This window comes from Pleurodeles waltl, chromosome 8 (assembly GCF_031143425.1).
Source record: "Pleurodeles waltl isolate 20211129_DDA chromosome 8, aPleWal1.hap1.20221129, whole genome shotgun sequence".
Lineage (NCBI taxonomy): Eukaryota > Metazoa > Chordata > Amphibia > Caudata > Salamandridae > Pleurodeles > Pleurodeles waltl.
The window spans coordinates 662,668,324-662,693,153 of record NC_090447.1 but is presented as its reverse complement, the minus strand read 5'-3'; the positions used below and the strand labels follow the sequence as shown (position 1 = coordinate 662,693,153).

Genomic DNA, 24,830 nt, shown 5'->3' with positions numbered 1-24,830 from the left:
CCATAGGTTTTGTTCTTTAAAAGCAGCAGGAGCATTGCACAAAGGTTATCCTTCAGGTTCAGGTTGGGGGTGTGGTCCCTTCCCCGACCCCACACGCAAACGCCCGAAGTGAGACCACACAGCACACTCATGGTCAGTGACAAGTCGTAGTAAGATCTGCAAAAGAAACAAGTATGACTTTTCTTGTAAATAACATTTTTCACCTGAAGTGTGCTCTCCTTTTGCCTTTCCTTGTTTTATAATCAGCAGGACGTTATTGGGGTTCTTTGCTATAATTTCTGCAGGTTCTGGAGGGCCATTTGGGGATTTAACCCACACCTAACACTGAGGTTTTTACCTGCTGCACCATAGCTTCCCTTTCCTATCACTGTCAGAAGGGCTGGGGCAGTCCCCTTCCTTTCCAAACCTCCATACAATGCACTTATGACAAGCTGGGCAATTCTTTCTCTAATTTGAATGAATAAGTCAACTTCTCCACTATTTAACAGAATAACTTTGATTTCTTCTTGGTAATCTGCATCAATCACTCCCCCTAAAACCTGAATACCTTTAAGGGCCAACCCAGATCTGGGAGCAATCAATCCAAAATGCTCTGGGGGAATCTGTACTCCAACACTTGTTTCACACAACGCTATGTCTAGGAGTTTTTGTTTGTAAGTTTGTAAAGCATGTAAGACAAGCCCTGCAGATTTGGGTGTGGCTCTGTAAGGAGCTAACACTCCAGGTTTTATTTCCAGGTATGTGATGGTCTTGGTGGCCACATGTGGTTGTATGTGCAAAACGGGAGTTAACATTCGCATCAAAGGTGTTTCAGCATTTGTTAATGGTCTATTTTTCAGAATCTGGAGGGCTTCAATGCTCTCTCGAGTTTTTCAAAGTTCCATCAGATAATTTTCGCAATTGAGCTTTCTGTAAACCATTCATTCTCTCAATCAGCCCTGAGGCATGTGGATAATAAGGAATATGATACATCCACTCAATGTTGTGCTGATAACAGCAGTCCTGCACCAATTTGCCTTTGAAGTGTGACCCATTGTCACTCTGGATCTGGTGTGGTACTCCATAGTTTAACATTAACAAATCCAGAGTTATGATAGTATTGTGCTGAGTAGCACGTTTGCAAGGGACAGCAATCAAGTATCCAGAATAAGTGTCCACTATGGTACAGGTGTATTGACACCCGCAACTAATCAGTAGTGGTCCAATGTAATCAATTTGCCATATCTGTCCTGGTAACTTTCCTCTCCCCAATTGATCTTTAACTGTTTGTGGGACAGATCTCTGTTGTGTGTGCTGACAAATAGGACATTGCAAAAGTACAGTTTTTATCACATCCAGGGGAATGTGCATCCCTCTAATCTCTGCCCACCTGTAAGTGGCTTTTTCTCCCAGGTGTCCACATTTCTGGTGCACCCACTTAGCCATCCCCACCAAGTCAGAATTCTGGGTTGACATCTTCTGCCTCTGAACTTTTGTCTTTGACGTCTGCAAAGGAATTGAACCAGCGTTCTAATGAGTCAATGGGACAATGAGCAGCTATGACTTTAACCTATTTTAACATTTCCCAAATTTCCTGCCACAACTCTTTGCTCCACAGCTCCTTTGAATGAATGAACCAGTTATGTGCATGCCATGTGGAAAGCCAGATGACTAATCCATTGGTAGTAAACCAAGAATCAGTGTAAAAATGACAAGTCTCAGGCAGCTCTTGCTTTAGAGTCTCACACACAGTGTACAACTCTGTATATTGGCTACTTTTTCCTTCATCTTTGGTAGACAACGACGTTTCAGTAACTGAATTGTATGACACTGCTTTTCAATGTCTTTTAGTACCCACGTATTTCGTAATCATTAGCAAAATGAACATACTTCCTATCCTCATGGGACAAGAATTCAAACGTTGCACTCAAGTTCACTGGTGACTCTTTTACCTGTGTGTAACCGGACGTCTCCGGACGCCGGTTTCCAGGACATTGTGCGGAACGGACGCGAGCCTGTGACGTCAGACGCCTTCGGCGTCTGGACGACAACCGAAAGAAAAGACGGACCAAAAGAGGACGAAGAGAGAGAGGAGACGGAAGTGGTGTCTCGACGTGCGCGACCGGAGGAGAAGGAGACCGGGACGCCGACGACAGAGAAGAAGGAACCCGCCGAAGGAACCAAGACCCCGAGAGAGAGAGGAGAGCCCCGGGGCTCTCCCGCCCCCGTCGGAGAGAAGCCGGGAGGCTGCCAAAGTGCCGGCCACGTCCCAGGAGGGGCGTGGTCACCTCCGGTACGTTCGTACCGCAGCTGGGGGTTTGCTAGAGGGTGGTTGTTAGGGAAAAGGGGAACCAAGGGAAAGGAAGGGAGGTCCTGCCGGGAAGGGGAGGCCATATAACAAAGACCCCTAAAATAAAACCTAACCTCACAAAAACCAACCACCAGAGGATTTCTACAAGGAGGAGAAGGTCTGAGAACACCCATAGGGGGGAACCACAAACCAACGGGCAGTTAAACCCTCACTTCCCTTCACTTATACCTACCCCCCCCTCACAGCCCTACTAACCCTATATACTTACTATATATATATATCCCACTTACCTGTTTTGTTATCCTCCTTTCTATTTCTTTGGAGAGCCGGGCCCCTGACGAAGAGGAGGACCGGAGACCTTCCCAAGGCTGGACCGCGTTACTCACGGACTACCACCAAAACCCTGAAAGAGAAAAACAAGGGGGAACTTTTTTTGTTAATTATTTCTGGATTGCAAGTGCGTTATCCGTGTGAACAAAACAAGGGATAAAAAGCCATCCTTAAAAACCAAAACACGAATAAAATAACTAAAACCTACCTTCTGCGCCTGTTATCTTATTCCAATATCCCTTTTATGTGCTTCAGGGATAAAGAACCCATTACACTGTGGTACCTCCTGCACTCTCTCCTCATCCTGTACAGGGGCTTGTGACACCTGTTCATGTAGGGCTGCAGTGCCTGCCAGTCCTACTTGAGCCCTGTCTTGTATGTACCAGACCCAGTGTATGATACTAGTTTCTTGTGCATGTCCTATACAGTGAGATTTAGGTGAACTCATTACCCACTGCTTCATTGATATTTCAGGTTTCAGAATCACACTATAATTTAGTGTTATTTGCTCAGTATTCACTAGAGCCCATTAACAAGCCAAAAGCTGTTTTTCAAAAGGAGTATAGTGCTCCACAGAGTCAAGTAGTTTTCTAGTCCAAAGCCCCAGGGGCACCCTTGTCCTCCCCTGTTTCTGCCACATACTTCAGTTTGCATATTGTCCCTGAACAGTTACATGTAACTCAATGTTTTCCTCTTGCACTGTACACAAGTCTAAAGTCTGTTGGATTATTTCATTTGCCAAATCAGAAGCACACAGCAGCTCTTCACTCCATTCAAACTCATGTTTTTTCCTAGTTACTTTGTACCAAAGCGTTAAAATTTTACTCAGATGAGGGCTATACTGTTTCCAAAAATCAAACAATTTCATGAAACTCTGTGTCTCTTGCTTAGCGCAAATAATAGCAAACTCCAAAATCTTTTGTTTTACCTGTAACAACATCTCTCTATGTTCTGGATTCCACTGAATTCCCTGAAACTGGACATTTTGCAACAGTACCTGTGTCTTTTCTGAATTAATTATACACATCGTACTCTGCAAAAGTGGTCTGAATATACCGGTAACATTGTCAACTTCTCGCTTAGTGTAATCTTTTAAAGAATTCAATTGAACTCCTGCCAAAAACTATGGGCTGCTCTGCGCACGGAGAACTACGCTCTTCTCATGAGGCTCACATTGGCCCCCACATTTTATAACCTCCTTATTACTGGAATGTGAAAAGCCAGATTCTCCTGTAATAGTTTGGTAGATTTCAGCTTTATCTTGCAATAATTTGTTCTGGCTAATTTGCTCACGTAAATTCTTATTTTCATATTCTAACTGTTTACATCTCTCATGCATAAACAGACAAAAGTATCCAAACCCTCCTGTCAAGAACAAAAGGGACATCATTCCTTTCAAAAAGCACCTTTTCTAAATACGTAAACACTTTTGTTTTATCCAAGCACCCATCCCAAAACTTAGAAAGTCCTGATAAACAAGAAAACATGTTTGTCACAACACCATAAGGCAGTTTAATTTCACATGCATTTTCAAACATGGTTTGCGGTGCTTCCTTTAATTCTCTAAATAAAAACATATATATATATTTTTTTTTTAGACTGACGACTACGCCAAAATGTTTTGCTTTCACTAATGGCCGAGCTGACAAAAATCTCTGGAATGCACTTCTTAGTTCAAAGAAGACATTTATTTTTACTTCACCACAAGGTTCCTAAAAAGATATTAGTAGGTCGAAGGCACATGTTTAAAAATAGTCACAGCAATGAAATGAAAATATATCAAAATGATTCTCAACTGTAATGTACACAGCAAATATATGTGATTATATTATAGCATAATTGCAAAGCAAAGGATAAAGTAAATATTCATCACCGTAGGGCCTGCCAAGCTCTTCATCTTTCACAAGCCAGCAAGAAGATGACCCCATTCAACTTCGAGAAAGAGATATCCACCTTGACGGGACAAGTGTCAGGCATTTGACGTCCAATCCTCACCGAGGTCTTGGAAATACCCTCACTACTGAGCAGGGTCACCTATTTTATAGCTCAAACAACCATAGAAAGAGCCTTCTAGAAGCTCCCCCCCTCAGAAGAAAATATTCAAACAGGCTGGCTACTGTTAGATCAGGGTTGGAAGAAAAACGTTGAAAACTGGCCAGCCATTCAAGGCTCTTCTCCCAAGGCCGCCCTGGTCCCTGTACTGAAGAAAACAAAACATGTGCTTTCTTATCATGAACTGTTCGTGTTCGGTGAGGAAGAAATACGAAGAAACAACGATAAAGCCACTAGGCAGCTAAACTGAATACAAAATGTAATCTGCAACTGGTGAACACTGAACAAATAATATGCAAAGTGGTGCAACACAAAGTCAGTGGTCAAACATACCTATTTTTAATACACCCTCATACTCTCTTACTTTCTCTGGAGGGCAAAGAACATTTTGACTTATGGTGATGGGCTCTTAAGGAGACTAACCATCATACTCTGCTACCATCTCTGGGAGCGTGTCTGACCCTATCTGGTTTTTCTAACTTTATTTTATAAGGGGACGTGTTAGAGGTTTAATTGACCTTTTGACTGTGCTTAGAGTAAATCCACTATAGGGCTCAATTTCATTACCAACAATAACAATATCAATCCATAGAATCAACAATCTTGTAAGTCAGTAATTTCCACGCACCGTGACCCCTTTGGCCATGACTAACCACATCTTTATGTAAAAATTTGAATGTTTATTTCCCTATGTTAACAATGCTAATGTCACATAACTTAGGGCCAGATGTAGCAAAGGGTTTTACCCATTCTGTCCTTATGGGAAAATGTGTTCGTACATATGGCCCTTATTCTCAAAATCAGATGATATACATACAGAAACAAAACTGGTTGACCAAACCTTCTAAAGAGTCTCAATTTAATTAAAGCATGTATGGTAATGCCTTCTACAATTACAGTACAACTCAATAGCAAGAATACATGTGCAATAGAAATAGCATACATTTAGACTCGGCAAAGAACTGACATCAACTGTGGTTAATAATTAGCAAACATCTTCTGTGAATCTCCTAACCAACTGATTAGAATAGCATGTTTGTGCTTCATGCAAAATAATTCAGTCAACACAAATTTGGGAAAACACCTTGCCATGGCTCTTATCAAATCAGCGGTTGGTACCTAGAAACAAAAGACACGCTACATCAACAATAACATCGGGCTATTAGCTCTCCTCAGTATGGATCAGCAAGCTGCGACTGTCTTCGTCAATTGGACATCTGTTCAGTCAGCATCAGCATCGTACCATAAAAAGGGAATGGTTCAGACCGGGGGACTCTAAGCTATCCAAACCATTTGTCAAACATAGTCTAAGGATCAGCATTCGGCATCAGAAGATTAAGCAACAAAGTTAAAGATAGAATTAAAGTTTTCAGGAACTGTTCAGCTCCTCAGACAGAATAATCAAGCTCCTCCCACGAGGATATCCAAGTGGGAAAAAGCCTAAAAGAATGAAAATAATCGTACTGGCGCTTCTCAGTAAATGGCTAAGGAAAAAATGAGCTCTCCTCCCTGTGCAGTCAGGCTAAGTTAAAACCATCCAGGACACTTTCCACGTTGCTATTGGTCAAATATTCGTACATTTACATTTAGTCCAATGAAAGTAGACCTTCAAATCTAAGATATAACTAAAACTGTCTTTCGCATGTTGATGATTGGCTCCTCTTCTCCTGTTCCCATCGATTGATTCATCAGGTAACAATATTGTATTGCTCTGTCCTTCAGTCAGTCCATCCATTGTTAGGTCCTGGGAACATCGCTTTCACACACATATAACTCTACATTGTAACAATAGCTAATACAGTGTATTCTAGCAAGCAGTTCTCATGGGAAAGAAAACATCTACTATGGTTTGGTCAACCCAATGGAAAAATACAATTTGTGTATTAATTTCTTCAGACAAACCTTTCTCACAGCATTATCCTAACAGTGTAGTTTAACATGGGGCTGTGCAAACTAGGCCCAAGACCTCCCTAACTTAAGGCATATGATTAATAAAGCAAGTACATAATACATGATCATTAATATAACCTACTACTACATTAATCTAAACATGGGCACATCATTTTATATTAATAAGCAATTAATAAGCACACTTCCTGATTACTGACGACCACTCAAGTAGGCACATTTTCAAGTTGTGCATTGTTTTCTATATTAATTCATTTTCTATGCAGATTCATAATTCAAAAAACATGAATATTTATTAGTAATAATTCAGCGTTAACAGCGTACTGTACTAACCAGAATGCAATGGGGTAAACTGTGCTGGGATGAGTGGCAGTGTGCTTCCATCACTCCTTGTGTTCAAAAGGGTCCCCTGAGCAAACAAGCTGACAAGCTCACCTGGGATGCACGGGTGTGCCTGTGGAGTGGCACTGTGACCTGTAAGGTCTTGGGAAACATTTCTGCAACCCCAGATGACTTTTCTCCAATATCTACTACTCCTGCTCCCTACGGCTGAAGAGCTAAACCCAGAAAAACATGTCTGATGATAACAGCAACACCCACACCAACTTTGGTAGGAAAATACACAACTTTGAAGTAAGCATACTGCATTAACCAGGATGCACTGGGGTGAACCATGCTGGGATGAGAGGCAGTGTGCTCCCTCTCTCTTTGTGTTTAAGAGACTCTCTTGAGCAAATGAGCTGACAAGCTAGCCTAGGATGTACCTGTGTGCCTGTGTGTGGGAAAGTTGCACCCTGTTGCAGTACCCTGTTCTGCCACCTTTTGTCTCATTTCTGCATGCAACTTGGACTGGAGTGCACTGGTATCCTGCTAACCACCTCCCCAGTGCCAATGCCCTTTCCCTCGAATTGCAAAGGTATTGATACAATTGGCAACATCTTTAGCTGCCACTACAAGTCCCTAGTAAATGGTACTTAGATACCCAGGGCATGATGTACTACGGGCAGGCCCCTGAGGACAGCAGCACAGATTGTGCCACCCTCAGGGGCCATGCAACCAGATGCACCCATCACTGCCATTGCAAGCTGAGTGTGCTGGTGCAATCCTAAACTGCAAATTTAGCATGGCACACAGTCTGTTTGCCCTATCCACTACACACTGCATGCAATATGGGTAAGTCACCCCTCTGGCGGGCCTTCCAGCCCTAAAGTTTTTCTCTATTGATTCATATGGTGCATAATGACACACAGCACTGAGACATTTTCTAAACTTTGAAAATGTATAACTTAAAAAGTACTTTGTTGCATATGTAAATGTCATAATATGGTCAGACCATCATGTTTCATTTTTAATTTATTTTTCCTAATCAGTGCATTGTCAGCGTTGTTATGTGGAACTACTACAGGACATTGCTGTTGAAATAGTAAAGAGTATAATTGTTGGATTCCTGGAGTGCTGTGAATTTTTATTTTTTATATTTATATATATATATATATATATATATATATATATATATTACCTAGTGGTGGTTGCAAAAGCACTTTTTTACTTGCCTATATTTTTTGTAACCGCTTGACAATTAGTATATATATATATATATATATATATATATATATATATATATATATATATATATATATATATGTGTGTATATATATATATATATAGATATATGTGTGTGTGTGTGTGTGTATATATATATATATATATATAACCATGATGTCGTAGTTACCCACAAGGTAAAACTTGTTACGTTTTAAAAAGTCCAACTTTTGCAGGACAGGAGGGTGCCAAAGCAATCTGTAAATTTATTTAATTCTCAAATTCACAACTTTTCTTTCCAACTTTGTTGAAGCCTCTCTTGGAATTTCTGTCTTACTGGTGCTATCATCGCATGGGAAAAATAATTAGGAGCAATACATTCTGAATGGATCTGCAAGTTCATCCATTAATTTTTATTTGAATGGGAACAGCGATATCCCTGTTTTCCTTGCCCCCCTTAACATCGGCTAGGTTTGAAGCACAGCAGTATTCTCTTTTATAAACAAAAATGCATATATTTGCATAAATTCCATAAAACGTTTGTGATTAAATCATTGACAACCAAAATATTGTGATGGGAAGCATACATAGTTAAGTACAAATCATCTTTTTTAACTCCACATACCTAGGAGATATGTATATTGCAACTGTACATTTATGTGTAGATAATTCTATTAAACCTAAATGAGACTTGAATTGATTAGTTGTTTGTAAAGCTTGACAGTCTCCCTAGAATGGCTCTCATGGCGCTGAAACCTATTCTTTAACTTCTGCTTGCCTTTGCATGCTTACCATCCGAATATTTTAGCAATCAATATTTAGGTCACAATACATTTGATGGGCAATATTTCTTCCATGATACTTTGAGATACTGGTATTCTGATGCTATACACCTTCAAAGGATCTTCGTAAAAAAAATAATGGAACTTGTAGAGCTGAGTCGGGAGCTTCATCGTATGTAGTTTATCTTTCTCGATATTTCCCTTTTGCCTTTTTAAATCCACATACTAGGTGTAATGCTTTATTCGTGTTACAGTGTTTGTCAATTGTTGGCCTCTCAATACTTTGGGTTTAGAAGTAAACTCTTGTCTTCAGGCTTTCTGGTTCCCTTTAGAGGGGCTCTGTAGGGGAAATAAGGAATCCTTATGACTTCTAACTGACAAATTACTTGAAGCTTTGCCATTGAAATATTTGAATGCAATCTCCAAGAGTGTATCCAGTGTTGTATGTGAGTTTTCCCTGATGAGGTTTTCCACAAAGGTTTTTTGTCCTCTGCATAGCACGCTTCAGTGTTTCGGAGATGTTTGCAATTTTGGGGAATTCAAACAGAGGGAACTGAAGGGTTGTTCAATCTTGCAGACTTTCTCCAAATCCCCGTGAGTGTGAAGAGGAGTCTTTGGTGTAGTGTTTCTTATCTGGTATTTACCATGCCCCATTACCTTTCTGTTGCAATGTCTCCCTATTGCAATGCATCAGTGTCCCTGTGTCTCCTTCCCCATGTGCCTCCCTGTTACTCACTTAGTAGGGTTTCCCATGTCCTCGATTTTCCTGGACTCACTACCCCCTTGTCCTTACATCTTTCTTTTGACACATTCCTCTGCTTCTCTTCAGCCCTTCCTTTCAACCAATCCTCATATTTTCCATCCCTGCACAACTGCCCTTCATTGTTGCCCATGGATCCTCCTCCCTGAATCTGCCCACTTTGCAAAATGTGAATAGTAGTAGTGTTATATAACTACATAGAAATGGAATAATTTCAGCCAATAACATATCTTTTGTGGATTCCTGACAGGCATAAATGGAGTAATTGTCAGGTATAAATGTAGGTTTCAGCGGTATATGGGTTTCTAATTGTCCTACATGTTTTTTCATAAGTGCATTTTCCATGCACAATGTTCTTTATCCCACACTTTCCTCAGTTTTGTTGATGCGCTTCTTGTCAATGAATAATACTTTAAATTAATTTCTACCCATAAAATCATCATCATTTTCATTCACCTTGTTTGCATTCATGCATTATCAAAAAGGTTCTAAATATAGTTTGATATAGTTGGAAAGAGTTGCTTATGGCTGTGTTTATGCAAAGGAAAGTATACTTATGGATGTATTTATTATAGCTAATAAAACGTATTTCTTTTTTCTTACAGGGGAAAGAAAAGGGTTCCACCAGAGTTCATGCTCTGAACAATGTCAACAAAGCATTACAGGTTTTGCAGAGAAATAATGTAAGTAATCACAAGGGTGAGGTGAGAACTTTCTGCAGATAGTGTACTAAATGCTTTAAGGTAGAGCTCAAACCCTGTTAGCAGAATTCAAGCTCTCCAGGCCAGTTATAAATCAAAGAATCGCTATTAATGTGACTCAGCCTTACACAGGGGCAGTGTTTCAAGACACTGTTTGTGCCAAATGTAATTCAAGTGGTCCAAAATCTGAGGCCACTGAGCTGTCGAACATGTCCAAGTAATACATTAATCTTTTTTTGTGAAATGCTGCTGGAAGATAGGTCAACACATATAAATTCTGTGTTTAAAGTTTACCATAAATCTGTCCAAGCGTGAAGCGAAGAGCTCTAACAATATAAGTTAGCAGTCTGGAGTAGAGATCATGCCAGATTTAAAAAAATGTAGATGTAGAGATTGAATGTTTCCAAAATTTTCTAAAACTTTCTCCAGTTTGATTTCGTAATCGAAATACGGTTAAATGCATCGCTTTAGCTTGCACCTTGTGCTCAGGGTCAATTCAGTTCAGGTTAATAAGGCAAGCCAGCCTTCATCCAGCACTACCAACATCATGTAGTGGGCTAATCACCAAACGTTTTGAGAGTATGTAACGTAGCACTACAGCAGTAATACTCATGTAGTAGAAAATGCTGTTCACAAACCTACGGGTAGAGACATGGGCCTCTCCTACCCCTTCTGAGTGCAGCTCTCCTCCACAGTAGTGGAGATATGTGTACAGGTAGGTATATGTTTCATTAGGAAATGTGACAGGGACAAGAGGTATTGGATGGAAAATGGGGACTACTTACTCCTAAATGGAAGGGGTTTAGGGAAAATTAAGGAGTGGGTAATGGAGGAACGTGCTTATATAAATGTCCACCCACAGAAGAGAATACCTCTTCTATTCACAAACTACACTTCTATATTTACTGCAGCCCTAAACTGCATTAAAGCCTCAATGGTGTAAATATACATAAGCCCGTACTTGGAGTAAGTCAAGTAATATAAATAGTTACAGGTACTGAAACCCATTTCGACAGAAAACAATGAAGAAAGGGAAAAAACTCTGTCCGAGTAGGGGCCATAATCTTAGTCAGAGCAGGTAAGAAAAACACTAGGTAATGTGGCGTCCGTACCGCCAACAGGCTGGCGGTACGGAGGCCCTTATTACGACCGCGGCGGTAGCGCCGCGGTCGCACCGCCGGGGCCGGCGGTTTACCGCCGTTTTAGCCCCGGTAGTGATAATCCGCCAGGGCAGCGCTGCTCTGGGGATTAGGACCCCACTTCCGCCAGCCTGTTTCTGGCGGTTTGCACCGCCAGGAAGAGGCTGGCGGTAAGGGGTGTCCTGGGGCCCCTGGGGGCCCCAGCACTGCCCATGCCACTGGCATGGGCAGGCAGAGGCCCCCTAACAGGGCCCCGGACAGCTTTTCACTGTCTGCATAGCAGACAGTGAAAAGCGCGACAGGTGCAACTGCACCCGTCGCACGGCCGCAACACCGCTGGCTCCATTACGAGCTGGCTCCTATGTTGCGGCCTCATTCCCGCTGGGCCGGCGGGCGCAAACTTGGTTTGCGCCCGCCGGCCCAGCGGGAATGTCATAATGGGGGCTGCGTGAGTGCGGCCGCATTGGCGGCCGCACGGCGGTTACCGCCTGGCCGGCGGCGGTAACCGCCCGCCAAGGTCGTAATGACCCCCTAAATGTTTACCTGTGATCACCATGTGGTACCTTGCACAGAGCAGTCAGGCTAAACTAAAAAGGCAATGTGTAAAGTATTTGTGCACGCACACAGAGTAACACAGTGAAAAAAACAAAAAGGACTCCACACCAGTTTAGTAAATTAGCTAATATTTATCTGAGTCAATCAAGGCCAAAACAACAAAAATTAAACATACACAAGGCAAGTTATGAATTTTCAAAGATTAAATCAAAATGCAGTGGTTAGAAGACAAAAGCTCCCACCTGCAGCTATTTGGTCGTGCTGGACAAGGGCAACTTCAAAAGTGCAGTTTGACCGCGTTGGAGCACAGGCCAGGTACAGGAGTCACGCAGACCTGCTGACAGTACATTTGTTGCTCTGTGACGATGCATTGATCCAGAGGAGGGGGTGCGTTGCGCTTGCAGGTGATGCTTTGTTTCCTGTTTGGGCAATGTCAGGAACGCATCAATGACCAAAAGCGAAGAGTACTCATTCCGATGTGTCAGTGCTGCGTCGGCCAAGCCGAGGCTCTGTTGTAAGTCGGCGTTGTTGTGCCGTGCAGTCGGCGAGAGATGTCCACGGCTTGGGTGCAGGCAGTGGCAAAGCAGCGTTTCTACAGTGGCACCCGTCACTTTCAAGTGACATTCTGGCATTGTTACATCAATTCTTGTGTTGCAGCACCACACTCACCTCCAAGGGCTCAGGACTGGATTTGCCACCACTTGGAAGAGTAGGACTCATTGCAGACGGGCCCAACTGCTGGTAGCAAGATGTGGGTGAAGACTTTGATATCCTTGAGACTTTGGAAACAGGAGGCAAACTCAGTCAGGACCTTGGAGAAAATTTGGATTGCAGGATGTAGAGTGTTAGATCCAGTCCTCTAAGTCCCAGGCACGTAGTAGCAAGCAGCAGGCACGCACAGAAGAGAAAACAGCAGAGGGGCAGTCCCTCCTGAGAGCCGAGCTGTCCTTCTTTTTGGTAGAATGTCCTCAGGCCAGAAGTGTTCTGAGTATATGGAGTCAGAGGTTCAGTACTTATACCCAAATGTGCCCTTGAAGTGTGGGAGACTTCAAAGAGTGGATTTGAAGTGGCCCAGTTCCCTTTCAGCCCAGTCTTGTCTGCCAGGAGGTCTGTTGGGGTTATCGGTCTCTTGTGTGGGGTAAGGCGACTACCCTTTGAAGTGTAAGTGAGAGGCCATCCTCCCTTCCAGCCTAGAAAGACCAATCAGTATGCAAATGGAATGCAGGGGAAATTGATTGTCTTGTATTTATGGCTGTCTGGATGGTTAAAGTAAAAGTGACATTTTCAGACCTGCAATTTAAAAACCACCTTTACCAAAGATGTGTTTTTAAAGTTTGAGCCCAGAGACACCAAACTCAAATATTCTATCTTTTCCCAATCTGAAATTACACTTAAAAAGATGTTTTAAGACAATACGCATACTAGCCCATGGGAGAGATGGTCCTTGCAATAGTGAAAAAGGAATTTAAGAGTTTTTCAGTGCCTGGACATGTTAAACTTAAAAGTACATGCCAACTATTTAAATGCACTGCACCCTGCCCTTCGGGCTATCAAAGGCCTAACTTAAGGGTGTATTACATGTAATAAAAAGGAAGGTTTGGGCCTGGCAAGTGGGTACACTTGCCAGGTCGAAATGGCAGTTTAGTTTGCACACACCGGGTCGGCAATGGCAGTCCTGAGGCATGTTTGAAAGGCTACCGTAGTGAGTGGCACAACCAGTGCTGTAGACCTACTAGTAGCATTTGACTTACAGGCCCTGGGCACACATAGTGTGTTTTACTAGGGATTTACTAGTAAATCAAATATGCCAAACATGGAGAAGGCAATATTACCATGTTTTGGACACAGAGCACATGCACTTTGGCATTAGGTAGCTTTCGTAAAGCGTGCAGAATGATAAAGCAAGCAAAAACGAGGTTTAGCACTCCGTCAAAACACTGGGGTCAGAAAGAAAAAATTGGGGGAAACCACACCAAAAGATGCCACATCTAACAACCATTAGAAGATTAACCTTTGTGAATAGGACTTAAAGTTTGGAAGCTGCTTCTCAGACCTATGAGCAACATGCAATTAAATTGTTTTTGCTGAGAAGTCTGTTCAGCATTTAATCATTCTGAGATCGAGAAGATAAGTGGACACCTTTCAGTTAGGGTAAATATTGCTCCTGAATAACCCCTGTGTGGTACAATATTGCATATATGTTGCCTGTGTAGTCATTTCACCAAAATCACTGTGGTAATAGAGGTGACTTTGCATGCACCTTGGCCCTGATAACAACACAGGAATGAGCATCATGCCATCTTTAGCGAGTTACCTTCTGTTTCACAGTTTAGATGTCAATAGTAAGATCTGTGACATAACAGTGAATGTAGTGAACATGGAATTTAATTGATATCAACGTGGTAAACATTTTTCCCAATATTGACAATGCCTAGCAATAAGCAGTCTGTAAGTGTCTGTGGACATGAAGGCTACCATGTACTATAAAGGTTGTGATATTACTCATTTAAAGTCACATTATGAAAAAAATCATTTTTCCAGTTCCTGACAATCTATACTATACACTTTGAAAATGTATCCATGCTAAGTGGGTCAATGTTTGTTATTAAAAATGTTTGAACAATGTCAAGGCCAAGTAGGCCTCTGTGCCCGTGACACACAACCACCTCGCTCTCTGGAGTGGTGATGATTTGCGTTTAGAATGGCTACACTATTTTCAGAAAAAAAAAAAAGAGCTAAATGTATCAAGAAAAAATAGGTCTCATGACAGGAAAGCAGTTTTCAAGTTTCAGTACCTATCTTCTTTGAAAATAGTCAGATTTTAATTGCTTACATTGCATATCTAGTAGGAGTTCTTGGTTGTTTTTTCTCTCTGCTTTAAGAATTACTCTTTTAGGACCAGATTTACTATGATTTACTATGACTGTGTGTCAGTTTGTGTCAGTTTTGTGGAGCAGCCCTCATGCAAAATTATAATTAAATCAAGTACATAAAAAGTGATAAATGGAATGCTTGAATGAATCTTATTCACTGTTAATTATTCGGGCCACATCAAAGTCCTTTTTCATTTTGCACACCATTCTTTCTCAGTATCGACTCAATCATACGCAAATCAGTCTTGACCCTGCTCCAATGGGAACATCCAAGCCAGAACTGCCAGGCCAGGTCCTCCCTGAACAAGAATTCAAGCAACAGAGGACTGGTTCTGCTCATCCAGTAGACAAAGCATGGGAAGCAGTGTGCGTCCCCTTGCTTCCTCTGTGCCATTTTTAGTAGAAAAGGAGAGCACAGGGCAGTCTGTTTCTCACCTGTGCAATATGACAGGTTAGAGGACACAATACGCTGACTCACCCTCTCGCAGAGAAGTGTGCCAGGCAGTGGTGGTAAAGCCATCTTGGCTGGGTGAGCTTTGGGTCCTGCATGGCTCACAGAAAAAAAGTAAGTGGATGCCTCAGTATAAAAAATAAAACGTGACAGCAGGTGTTTTTCTTGCTTTTTTTTGCTTACAAAAAATAAATATATACATGAGTCTGTGGCTGTATCGAGAGGAGTACCGCAGACTAAAGAATCAACTGTGCCATGGATCATCCTATAAGCCCCAGCAGTGGGCTTCAAATGCACATAAATGCATGCTGGTTCCTATAGGTGCACAGTGGCATGACTAGGTGAGTTTCTATCATGCTGCATGAGGAGCTGGCTCCCTTACAAGGAACCCAGATAATCACCTAATCTGGTTATCCTAGCACCTCCAGGTGCATGGAAGAGTGACATGGGTACACTTTTGAGCCTCCAATTTACTCTCCTGAAGGTGACACTTTTCATTCCTCTGACGGGTTTTTTCTAGGTCCTGTGTCTAATGTTACAGCTCATGTAAAGATGGAAGACAGACTTATACACCGCATAATAACAAACACTGAAATATGTTTGACAGCAACAGTGTTAATAATAAATCCTTACCTATATTTAGAAAGCTACTGAAAGGTAGAACCATCCTGAAACGCCTAATATTGATTGCACCTTATAATGTTTTTTTAAATTATTTTTTAATTATTGTGGTGAAACCCTGAACAAGCCAGTATGCCTGACTGATATTAACTGCATTCATTATGTTATGCACATGAGGAGCATCATGTTTTAAGGATTCAGACCTTCTTGATGTGCACAGTGTTAGAGGTTCATCTACAGCAGAGGATACAACATACATTTATGGGTTTACCTGATCTGTGACGTCTTCTATAGTGTGAGCCCCCCTGTTCTTTGGAGGAGATATAAAGTGTCACCATAGATATTTCATCCTGCCATCCTTTCTTCTTTTGTGTGCACAGTTTAGTAGTGTGTGCATTAAAGTGTTTTCCATTTTTATAAGAAAATGCCCTGACTTTACAGCGATTTTAGTTCTGTTAGTCTCTAGGCCACAGCACCTCCCCTGAGTTATCCCTGGACCCTGCTACCCTGAGAGTCAAGTGCTTAAAATAGTACTTGGTCCCCACTTTAGGGCTTCTCGGTATGACACAAATGGTGAATGACACTCGTCATTACAACTGGGTCCTAGGACGCTTAGCTACAGGGTCCTGACAGATATTTTTCTGTTCTTTTTTCTTTGATGGGCTGCTAATTGCTGAAGCTCAATATTGCCACAAATGTGCCAAATATAGAATGTTGGGAGACGAAGCTGAAATGAAATAAGATCAAAAAGAGAAAAACAAATCTATCATATATAGATGTTAATAAAAAATCAGAAAGGTGTAGTATGTTTCATTGAGGTAATGGTAGTCACCAAAATATCATGTTTCAAATATCATGCTATGAAACATCAGAAGCAGAATATAAAATACAAAAATACCCTACTCTCACACCAAATGCAGTGCTCATGACCCCACCCATAATGTGACAGATGCAATTGGCAATACCATAAATTATTTTACAGGTCAGGATATACATCCCATTACCATTAATAGTATGAATGAGATGACTAGGAATTAAGTTTCATTTATTGGTTTAAGGATGTGTAATTTTTTTTAATGAATTGCAAAAATATTGCAATGTTAGAAGCATTGTATAAGTACGAGTTAAGGTTTGCATAGCTGCTGTGCAAGTTATTTTTTACAAAGCTAATCATAACTGGTATAGTTGAATTCATAACTGTATTCAAACTGTGGTATTTTAAGTGAAATTCAGAGGATTCTCAAACAAACCTTAAGGGCTTTGGCAAGGCCCTGCACCTAACAGAGGTGGCCAACACCGCTGCTCATGGTCTTCGACCAAACACTGCAGGAGTTGACCACAGGGACTAACCACAGGCAAGATTTGACGTTCACAACAACATCTATATATTTTGGGCCTCGTTATGACCCTGGCACTCGGCGGTAAGCTGGCGGTAACACCGCCAACAGGCTGGCGGTGTTCTGCCAGCTATTAGGACCGTGGCGCATTAGCCATGGCCATACCGCCGGCCCCTCCAGCATACCGCCAGGCTTCCGCCTGGTGTTCTTAATCCCCAGGGCAGCAGTGCCCTGAGGATTGTGAGTTCCCAACCGCCAGCCTGTCCATGGCGGTAAACACCCCCATGGAAAGGCTGGCAGTAAGGGGGGCTCGGGTGCCCCTGCGGGCCCTGCACTGCCCATGCACTTGGCCCCCAAGCACAGCCCCATCATGATTGAAATGCTGCTGCACCCTCTGCACATCAACATTGCCGCCGGCTCTAATACGAGTTGGCTGCAATGTTGATGTGACTTTTCCGGTGGGCCAGCGGACTGAAACACTGTTACCATCCGCTGGCCCAGCAGAAAAGTCATAATAGGGAGCCAGATATACTGCCAGCACTGGCAGTATACTGGCAGCCACCGCTTCGGCGGTCTTTTTAAAAGACCGCCAAAGTTGTAATGAGGGCCTTCGTTTTTTTAATTTTGAGTTCAGGGTCACCCCTTTTGGCACTTATCTCAAGCCAGGAAATCAGGGGATGGTTTCCCTTCCCCTTTACTCCACTGTTCACTTTATTTTACAGGACGTGGAGACTGAGAACTGCATCATGTAATGGCAGCAAGAAAAACGTTTCTCTTGAGGCCAGCCAGTCAGAGCTTGTGGACCCAGCTTTGGTTCCGAGGACCTAAAAAGCAAAAGTCTCCTTTGTCCAGTGGGTGAGCTTTATTTTTAAAATTTGTTTCCCTGAATTGTCCTTTAATATGAATTTGAGGGCAGCTTGCGACTAGTCCAGTTTTAAAACTTCAAAACCCATCGAACACATTTAATACTAATGCCTCAAAACTACTTAACTGGCTTACAACAATCCAAGCAAATGCATCTAAGTAAAGTTCTAGTATAATGCTGACTTTGATGTTATTCCGCTCAGCGTGTGATTTTTTTTTTAGTATAGGGAGAAACATTTCCTACAAGAGTTAAAACAGAAAATGCTGTTTTTTGACACCCTTCCCCACCATCTTATCCTGCATGGGCCAGAGTAGATCTTGCCAAGTCAAACCTAAACCCTAATGAACTTTAAAAAAAAAAAAGATGTGTACAGATTTTTCAAATCCCAACAATGTTATTACCAATAATAAAAGTATTTTAATGGTAAACTTTGACCTAACCAGTCTCTCAAAATGTAATAAAGACAATAATAAACATAAGGGAGGTTATTACAACTTTGGAGGAGGTGTTAATCCGTCCCAAAAGTGACGGTAAAGTGATGGATATACCACCAGCCGTATTACGAGTCCATTATATCCTATGGAACTCGTAATACGGCTGGTGGTGTATCCGTCAGTTTACCGTCACTTCTGGGACGGATGAACACCTCCTCCAAGGTTGTAATAACCCCCAAAATATCCAATTGGTTATTTTGCGAGCCGACAACAAATGACACTACAAGAGCTTGTCTCTATTAGTTCCTAGGTCATGCAAGGGCCCCTGCAGTGGTTTGGGTCAGGATCTGTCGAATCCGGTTCCACAAGCCAGCTGACTTGCTTAAGAGTTGTACAGTACAGTTGAAATGGTGGCAGAGTTAATGAGGAGAACAAAGTATGATTCCAAAATTAGAAGAAAAATCCCAACTAATTCTTCTTCTCAGGCTCAAAACCCCGTCTTCCAATACAGGTCACAATAATAACACTAGAATGTTCAAATAGAAGCAGAGATTTATAGCTCAATAAATGTTTGTATCTATGCTTAACACCAGTCTAATAAGTCCCTCAAAAACATGCACCTCTGGAATGGTGTTGTATAGCTGTTGCTCGGGTTGCATGGCATAGTGACTCTACTGTGGTCTGTAATCTGAGTTCCTAGAAAGTTCCAGTCGTATGGTATCTTATGTTTCAGCATGGTCAGTGGACACAAGGGTCCTCTTTCTCAAACTTAAAACTGCACTAACAACGTACTACAAAATGCAATTTACAAACTAATTTAGAAGTTTTACAACCATGCACTCTCTATACTTAAATAACGGGAGGACCAAGTCGTAAAGCTGTGCATGTGGTTTCTTAATACTGAAAATTATTAAACTTACTATAAAGTGTAAGTTTACTTTGGAGAATCAGGCCTTTAAATCACCAGCAGCAAATCATAGAGGAGGAGTGAAATCATCCATAGCCCATTTGCTGACATTGTTTGCCCCCTGTTTTTTTTCTTTGACTGCATGCTGACTTCCTTCCAAATGATGGAAATCGTATTTGCCCAAAAGCAAGGCACAGTCTGTAATCTTGTTTCGTTCCCTTTCGTTCATGTTGCCATGCACCCTGGTTGTATAATCATCCCTTGAGGGCTGTTTATTTATTTGATCCGACTCCAAATGAGGAGAATTATTTGATACAAGAAAAACATTTGGAAAAAGCCAACCCTTTCTCAACGATATCTGTGACATATTTCTGTTTTCAAACCTAACATTTTACAAAGTAGCACTGGTGTCACTGATGTCAAGTAAGTGTGGTTGACAGCAGTCCAACCTCATTTTGACCTCAGCTGCTGTGTCCATCATGAATCACTTTATGCACCCCCTTGAATGGTACCAGTTTCCTGGAGCTGGAATCGATAAGGAGAGAAAGGAGTCGAGGGAGTCAGCATACTGGGGTCCCACAGCCAGTGCGGCAATAACATCACAGTAGACTCACTAAGGAATGACTGAAGGTACTCTCTCTGTGTCTGAGATGTTGACCTTTAGCTTGATTATGGGGGCAGAAGAAAGAGACACCATCCCTAGCTTCAGAAGTTCTTCCTTATCTTGCAAAAACATGCTTTAAAAGTCACATTGGGCACCTCAGCGGAGAGCGCACCAGGCTGAAACACATTATGTTGCACAGTCAGCGGAGAATGCCCATGTGGGGTTGTGATTTCATTGTAGAGGAAAGTGCTTAAAATAAAGTATTTTTAAAAAAAATGTTTATTGCATTTTGAAACATGTAGGTGGTCATTACAACACTGGCGGACGGTGTTAAAGCTGCGGAAATACCACAAACAGGCCGGCGGACAAAAAAAGGGAATTATGACCCTGGCGGAAACCTTTGCCATTGCGGTTCTGGACTGTTCAGCGGTGCTTTGCCATGGCGGTCTTTGCCCTGTTCAGCGGTGCTTTGACATGGCAGTTCTGGACTGTTCAGCGGTGCTTTGCAATGGCGGTCTTTGCCCTGTTCAGCGGTGCTTTGCCATGGCGGTCTTTGCCCTGTTCAGCGGTGCTTTGCCATGGCGGTCTTTGCCCTATTCAGCGGTGCTTTGCCATGGCGGTTCTGGACTGTTCAGCGGTGCTTTGCCATGGCGGTCTTTGCCCTGTTCAGCGGTGCTTTGCCATGGCGGTTCTGGACTGTTCAGCGGTACTTTGCCATGGCGGTCTTTGCCCTGTTCAGCAGTGCTTTGACATGGCGGTTCTGATACCGACATTGGTGTGTGGCATGACGATCTCTACACTGGGCATTGGTGTGTGGCATGACGTTCTCTACACTGGGCATTGGTGTGTGGCATGATGTTCTCTACACTGGGCATTGGTGTGTGGCATGACGTTCCATCATTGCCCAGCGGGGCTGTGGCAGCGGGAGCCCTCCTGGGCTGTGACTCCGGCGGTGGTCCTCCTGGGCTGTGACTCCGGCGGTGGTCTCTGGACCAGTGACAATACTGGTCTCTGGACCAATGACGATACTTGGGCCCTCCTGGGCTGTGACTCCGGCGGTGGTCTCTGGACCAGTGACGATACTTGAGCCCTCCTGGGCTGTGACTCCGGCGGTGGTCTCTGGACCAGTGACGATACTTGGGCCCTCCTGGGCTGTGACTCCGGCGGTGGTCTCTGGACCAGTGATGATACTTGAGCCCTCCTGGGCTGTGACTCCGGCGGTGGTCCCTGGACCAGTGACGATACTTGAGTCCTTCTGGGCTGTGACTCCGGCGGTGGTTTCTGGACCAGTGACGATACTTGGGCCCTCCTGGGCTGTGACTCCGGCGGTGGTCTCTGGACCAGTGACGACGGTGCTGGCGGTTGTGTCTGGACCGCCGGAAATGATGGCGCACTTCTCCGCCGTGACACTCACAACAGGCTGGCAAGACTTCCTCTGGACCTTCCCCACCTTAGGTGGAGTCACAGCTGACTCACCAACCCCCTTTGAACCCATGTCAGTTGTTGTCCCACCAGGAGTCTTTACACGGTCCCGTCGTCCACTCTCCAATTTTAGAGCCTTTACAGGGGGTGGGCTGCCAGTGCCTTGGCTCCGGGTCCTACTGCCTGCCCTAGTGGCCGGTGCAATCCACAATCCCTGAACACACACCACTGGTATTGGAGGCTTTTTGGCTGAGGCACTACGACGGGACTGATGAATTGGAGGGGGGGTAAAAAAGGTCAATTTTACAGAGGGACAGTTTCTGACGAACACTGGGATGGGTAGCTGGAGGGGGTCTGGGAGTGGAGGAAGAGGAGGTGGTTGTCGGAGGTGTTACTTTAGCTGTTTTGGGTGCAGGTGCAGGTACAGGAGGCTGTCGTGAGGTGGACGGATGTTGGGTGAGTGATTGCCGGTGTTTGTGTACTTTGGGAGGGGGCGTCACAGACACACTGGGAGAGGACACAGGGGACGTGTAAATGGCAGTGGAGGTGGTGAGTGCAGGTGAGTGGCTTGTGGTGCTGGGTGTCCTGGTTCGATTCCTGGTGCCTTTAGATGTGGTGCATGCAGGTGTGTGTGTAGACGAGACTGGGAGGGAGGAGGGCGAAGAGGAGGAGGGGGACACAGTGGAGGCAGTGGATGTTGCTGTGTCTGTATGGGTGTGATGCTTGTGTGAGTGCCTGTGGGATGTGTGGTGCCTATGTTTGCTTGAGCTACTTTTGGGTGTTGACTTGTGTGCATGCTGGTCTGTAGATGTGCTTGGGATGGGCTGGGGTACAGGGGATTGCGTCTGGGTGGAGGAAGTTGGAGGGGGGAGGCTCGACACAGGGACAATGGCTGCCATCAGTGCTGAGGCCAGAGATTGCAGGGTTTGCTGAAGGACAGCCTGACCAGACTGAATGCCCTCCAGGAATGCATTACCGTGTTGCAACTCTCGTTCTACACCCTGGAAGGCATTCACAATGGTAGACTGCCCAACAGTGAGTGACCTGATGAGGTCAATGGCCTCCTCACTGAGGGCAGCAGGGGTGACTGGGGCAGGGCCTGAGGTGCCTGGGGCAAAGGTGATTCCCACCCTCCTGGGTGAGCGGGCACGGGGCGAACGCTGAGGGGCTGCTGGGAGGGCGGTGCTGCTAGGGGAGGTGGCGGCTGTACCTGTAGAAGTGGGGCGCACAGATGGTGCCGCCACCACAGGGGAGTTCCCATTGGCGGACGAGTCCGTGTAGCTGGTTGGTGATCCGATGGACGACGTGAAGCTCCCCTCGCCCTCCGTCCCACTGGTGCATTCAGAGTCCGTGGTGTGGCCCTCCATGGCCATGTGGGATGCAGCTCCCTCGTGCTCCGGTGCCACTGTACCTCCACCTGTTGATGCTGATGTACAAAAGGACAGGGAGAGCAGGAAAAGGGGGGGGAGACAGAAGAAAGAGAGTTTTAGTGCATGGCATTCTGCTACCATTGGCGGACAAGACAGACGCGGCAGCCCCCTGCATTACGCCGTGCTCCTGCACTCTCCACACGCAATTTCTGGGTTATGGTCTACATGGCAATGGTGGACATCTGCGCACATGGATGCCACAGGGGCAACTGTACCTCGACTTGGCGCTCTGCTGAGGTGGGGTTGAGTGCCACATGGCCTACATTACGGAGGGGCCTTGCCTACCTAACTCGCCCTGGCCTAGGGACACCCACAGCCCACCTCCCCCAGCCATACACCTCCACTGCACGCAAAGTCCGCAGAATGAGGTTGTACTCACCCCCTTGTGTCTGCTGTGATGTCCTCAAGCGCCCATCCAACTCCGGGTAGGCCACCGCCAGGATCCGGAACATCAGGGGGGTCATGGTGCGACAGGCACCCCTCCCACATTGGGAGGCCATCCCCAGCTGAGCCTCCGCCGTCTTCTTGCTGCAGCGGCGAATGTCCTCCCATCTCTTCCGGCAGTGGGTGCCCCGTCTCTGGTGGGCCCCCAGGGTCCGGACCTCCCTGGCGATGGCACCCCAGATGTCCCTCTTCTGGTGGGCGCTGACCTACATGACATGCACAAGGGAAGAGGAACAGTTATTACCAACTGCACCATCGTTGTGAGTGGCCCCCTCCCTACTCTGGCCATGTGGTCCATTCATTCCCATGCATTAATGTTCTTAGAACTCTGCCCCCTTCCCTCTTCCACCCAGCCTTCTCCACCCAGGCCTAGCCCATACAACGTGCTCCCTGTGTACTAACCTGTTGGTCTGGAGGACCGTAGAGTAGCGTGTACTGGGGGAGGACCCCATCCACAAGTTTCTCCAACTCCTGTGCAGTGAAGGCAGGGGCCCTTTCCCCAGACGCAGCAGCCATCGTCGCTTCCAGACCGAGGTCACAGCAGCACTTGCAGTGTAGGTCCTCTCCTGTCGAAGGTCAGGTATCTAGTGATTGAACAGATAGAAAATGGCGGTGACGTTCGCGGCGGTGCGCATCATCACCGCCGGCGCACCTGTTCATTGGCTCCTGGGACCCATAGGGTCCAATGTTAACCAATGCAGCATTGCGCTGCGGTCTACGACCGCCTACCGCGACGGTGTGCAACGCCAGCGCAGTTACCCCACAATCCCATTGTCCCTGTTGAGAGGTCAGGCAGCCGCCATTTCAGGGGCCCACATGGCTTCATTTACTACTGTGTCACACATAGCTAGGCCTACACTCAACACACATACAGGAAGGGTTTTGTGTCTGGTGTAGTCTTGTGTGTAACTGTGGGTACATACCTGGAGGAATAGTGACTGGTTCTTCGCTGTTGTCCTTCGTAGGCACCGTCAGCTGGGACATATGAGAAGATGGCGGAATCCTCCGGTGTACCGACCGCTGGTGGACCTGTTGACAATGGAAGAAAGACATGTCATCGTCACCTACCGGTTTGACCGTGCCACAATCCAGGAACTATGGGCCAGATGTAGCAAAATTGCAAATTGCAAGTCGCACTTTGCAATGCAGAACGGTGTCTCAGACACCGTCTGCGAGTCGCTATGGGGTCGCAAAGACCCACCTCATTAATATTAATGAGGGGGGTCGCAAATTGTGGCCCCATAGCGACTATGGGCACTCGCAAACATGGAGGCCTGCTGTAGTCAGCAGACCTCCATGTTCGTGACTGCTTTTAAATAAAGCAGTTTTTTTTTTTTTTAAGTGTAGCCCGTTTTCCTTAAAGGAAACCCTGAAAAAATAATT

The 24,830-nt window shown here is 44.6% G+C and overlaps 1 protein-coding gene across 4 annotated transcripts in view; it reads left to right on the top strand.

Moving 5' to 3' along the window:
• Positions 1–24,830, top strand: part of DMD (dystrophin) — a 6,960,831-nt gene that overhangs the window by 807,549 nt on the left and 6,128,452 nt on the right. For all 4 annotated transcript variants that reach the window (XM_069204753.1, XM_069204754.1, XM_069204752.1 and 1 more), the window contains exon 4: positions 10,270–10,347. In XM_069204753.1, coding sequence (XP_069060854.1) covers positions 10,270–10,347 — 78 coding nt within the window. The remainder of the gene's footprint in view (positions 1–10,269; positions 10,348–24,830) is intronic.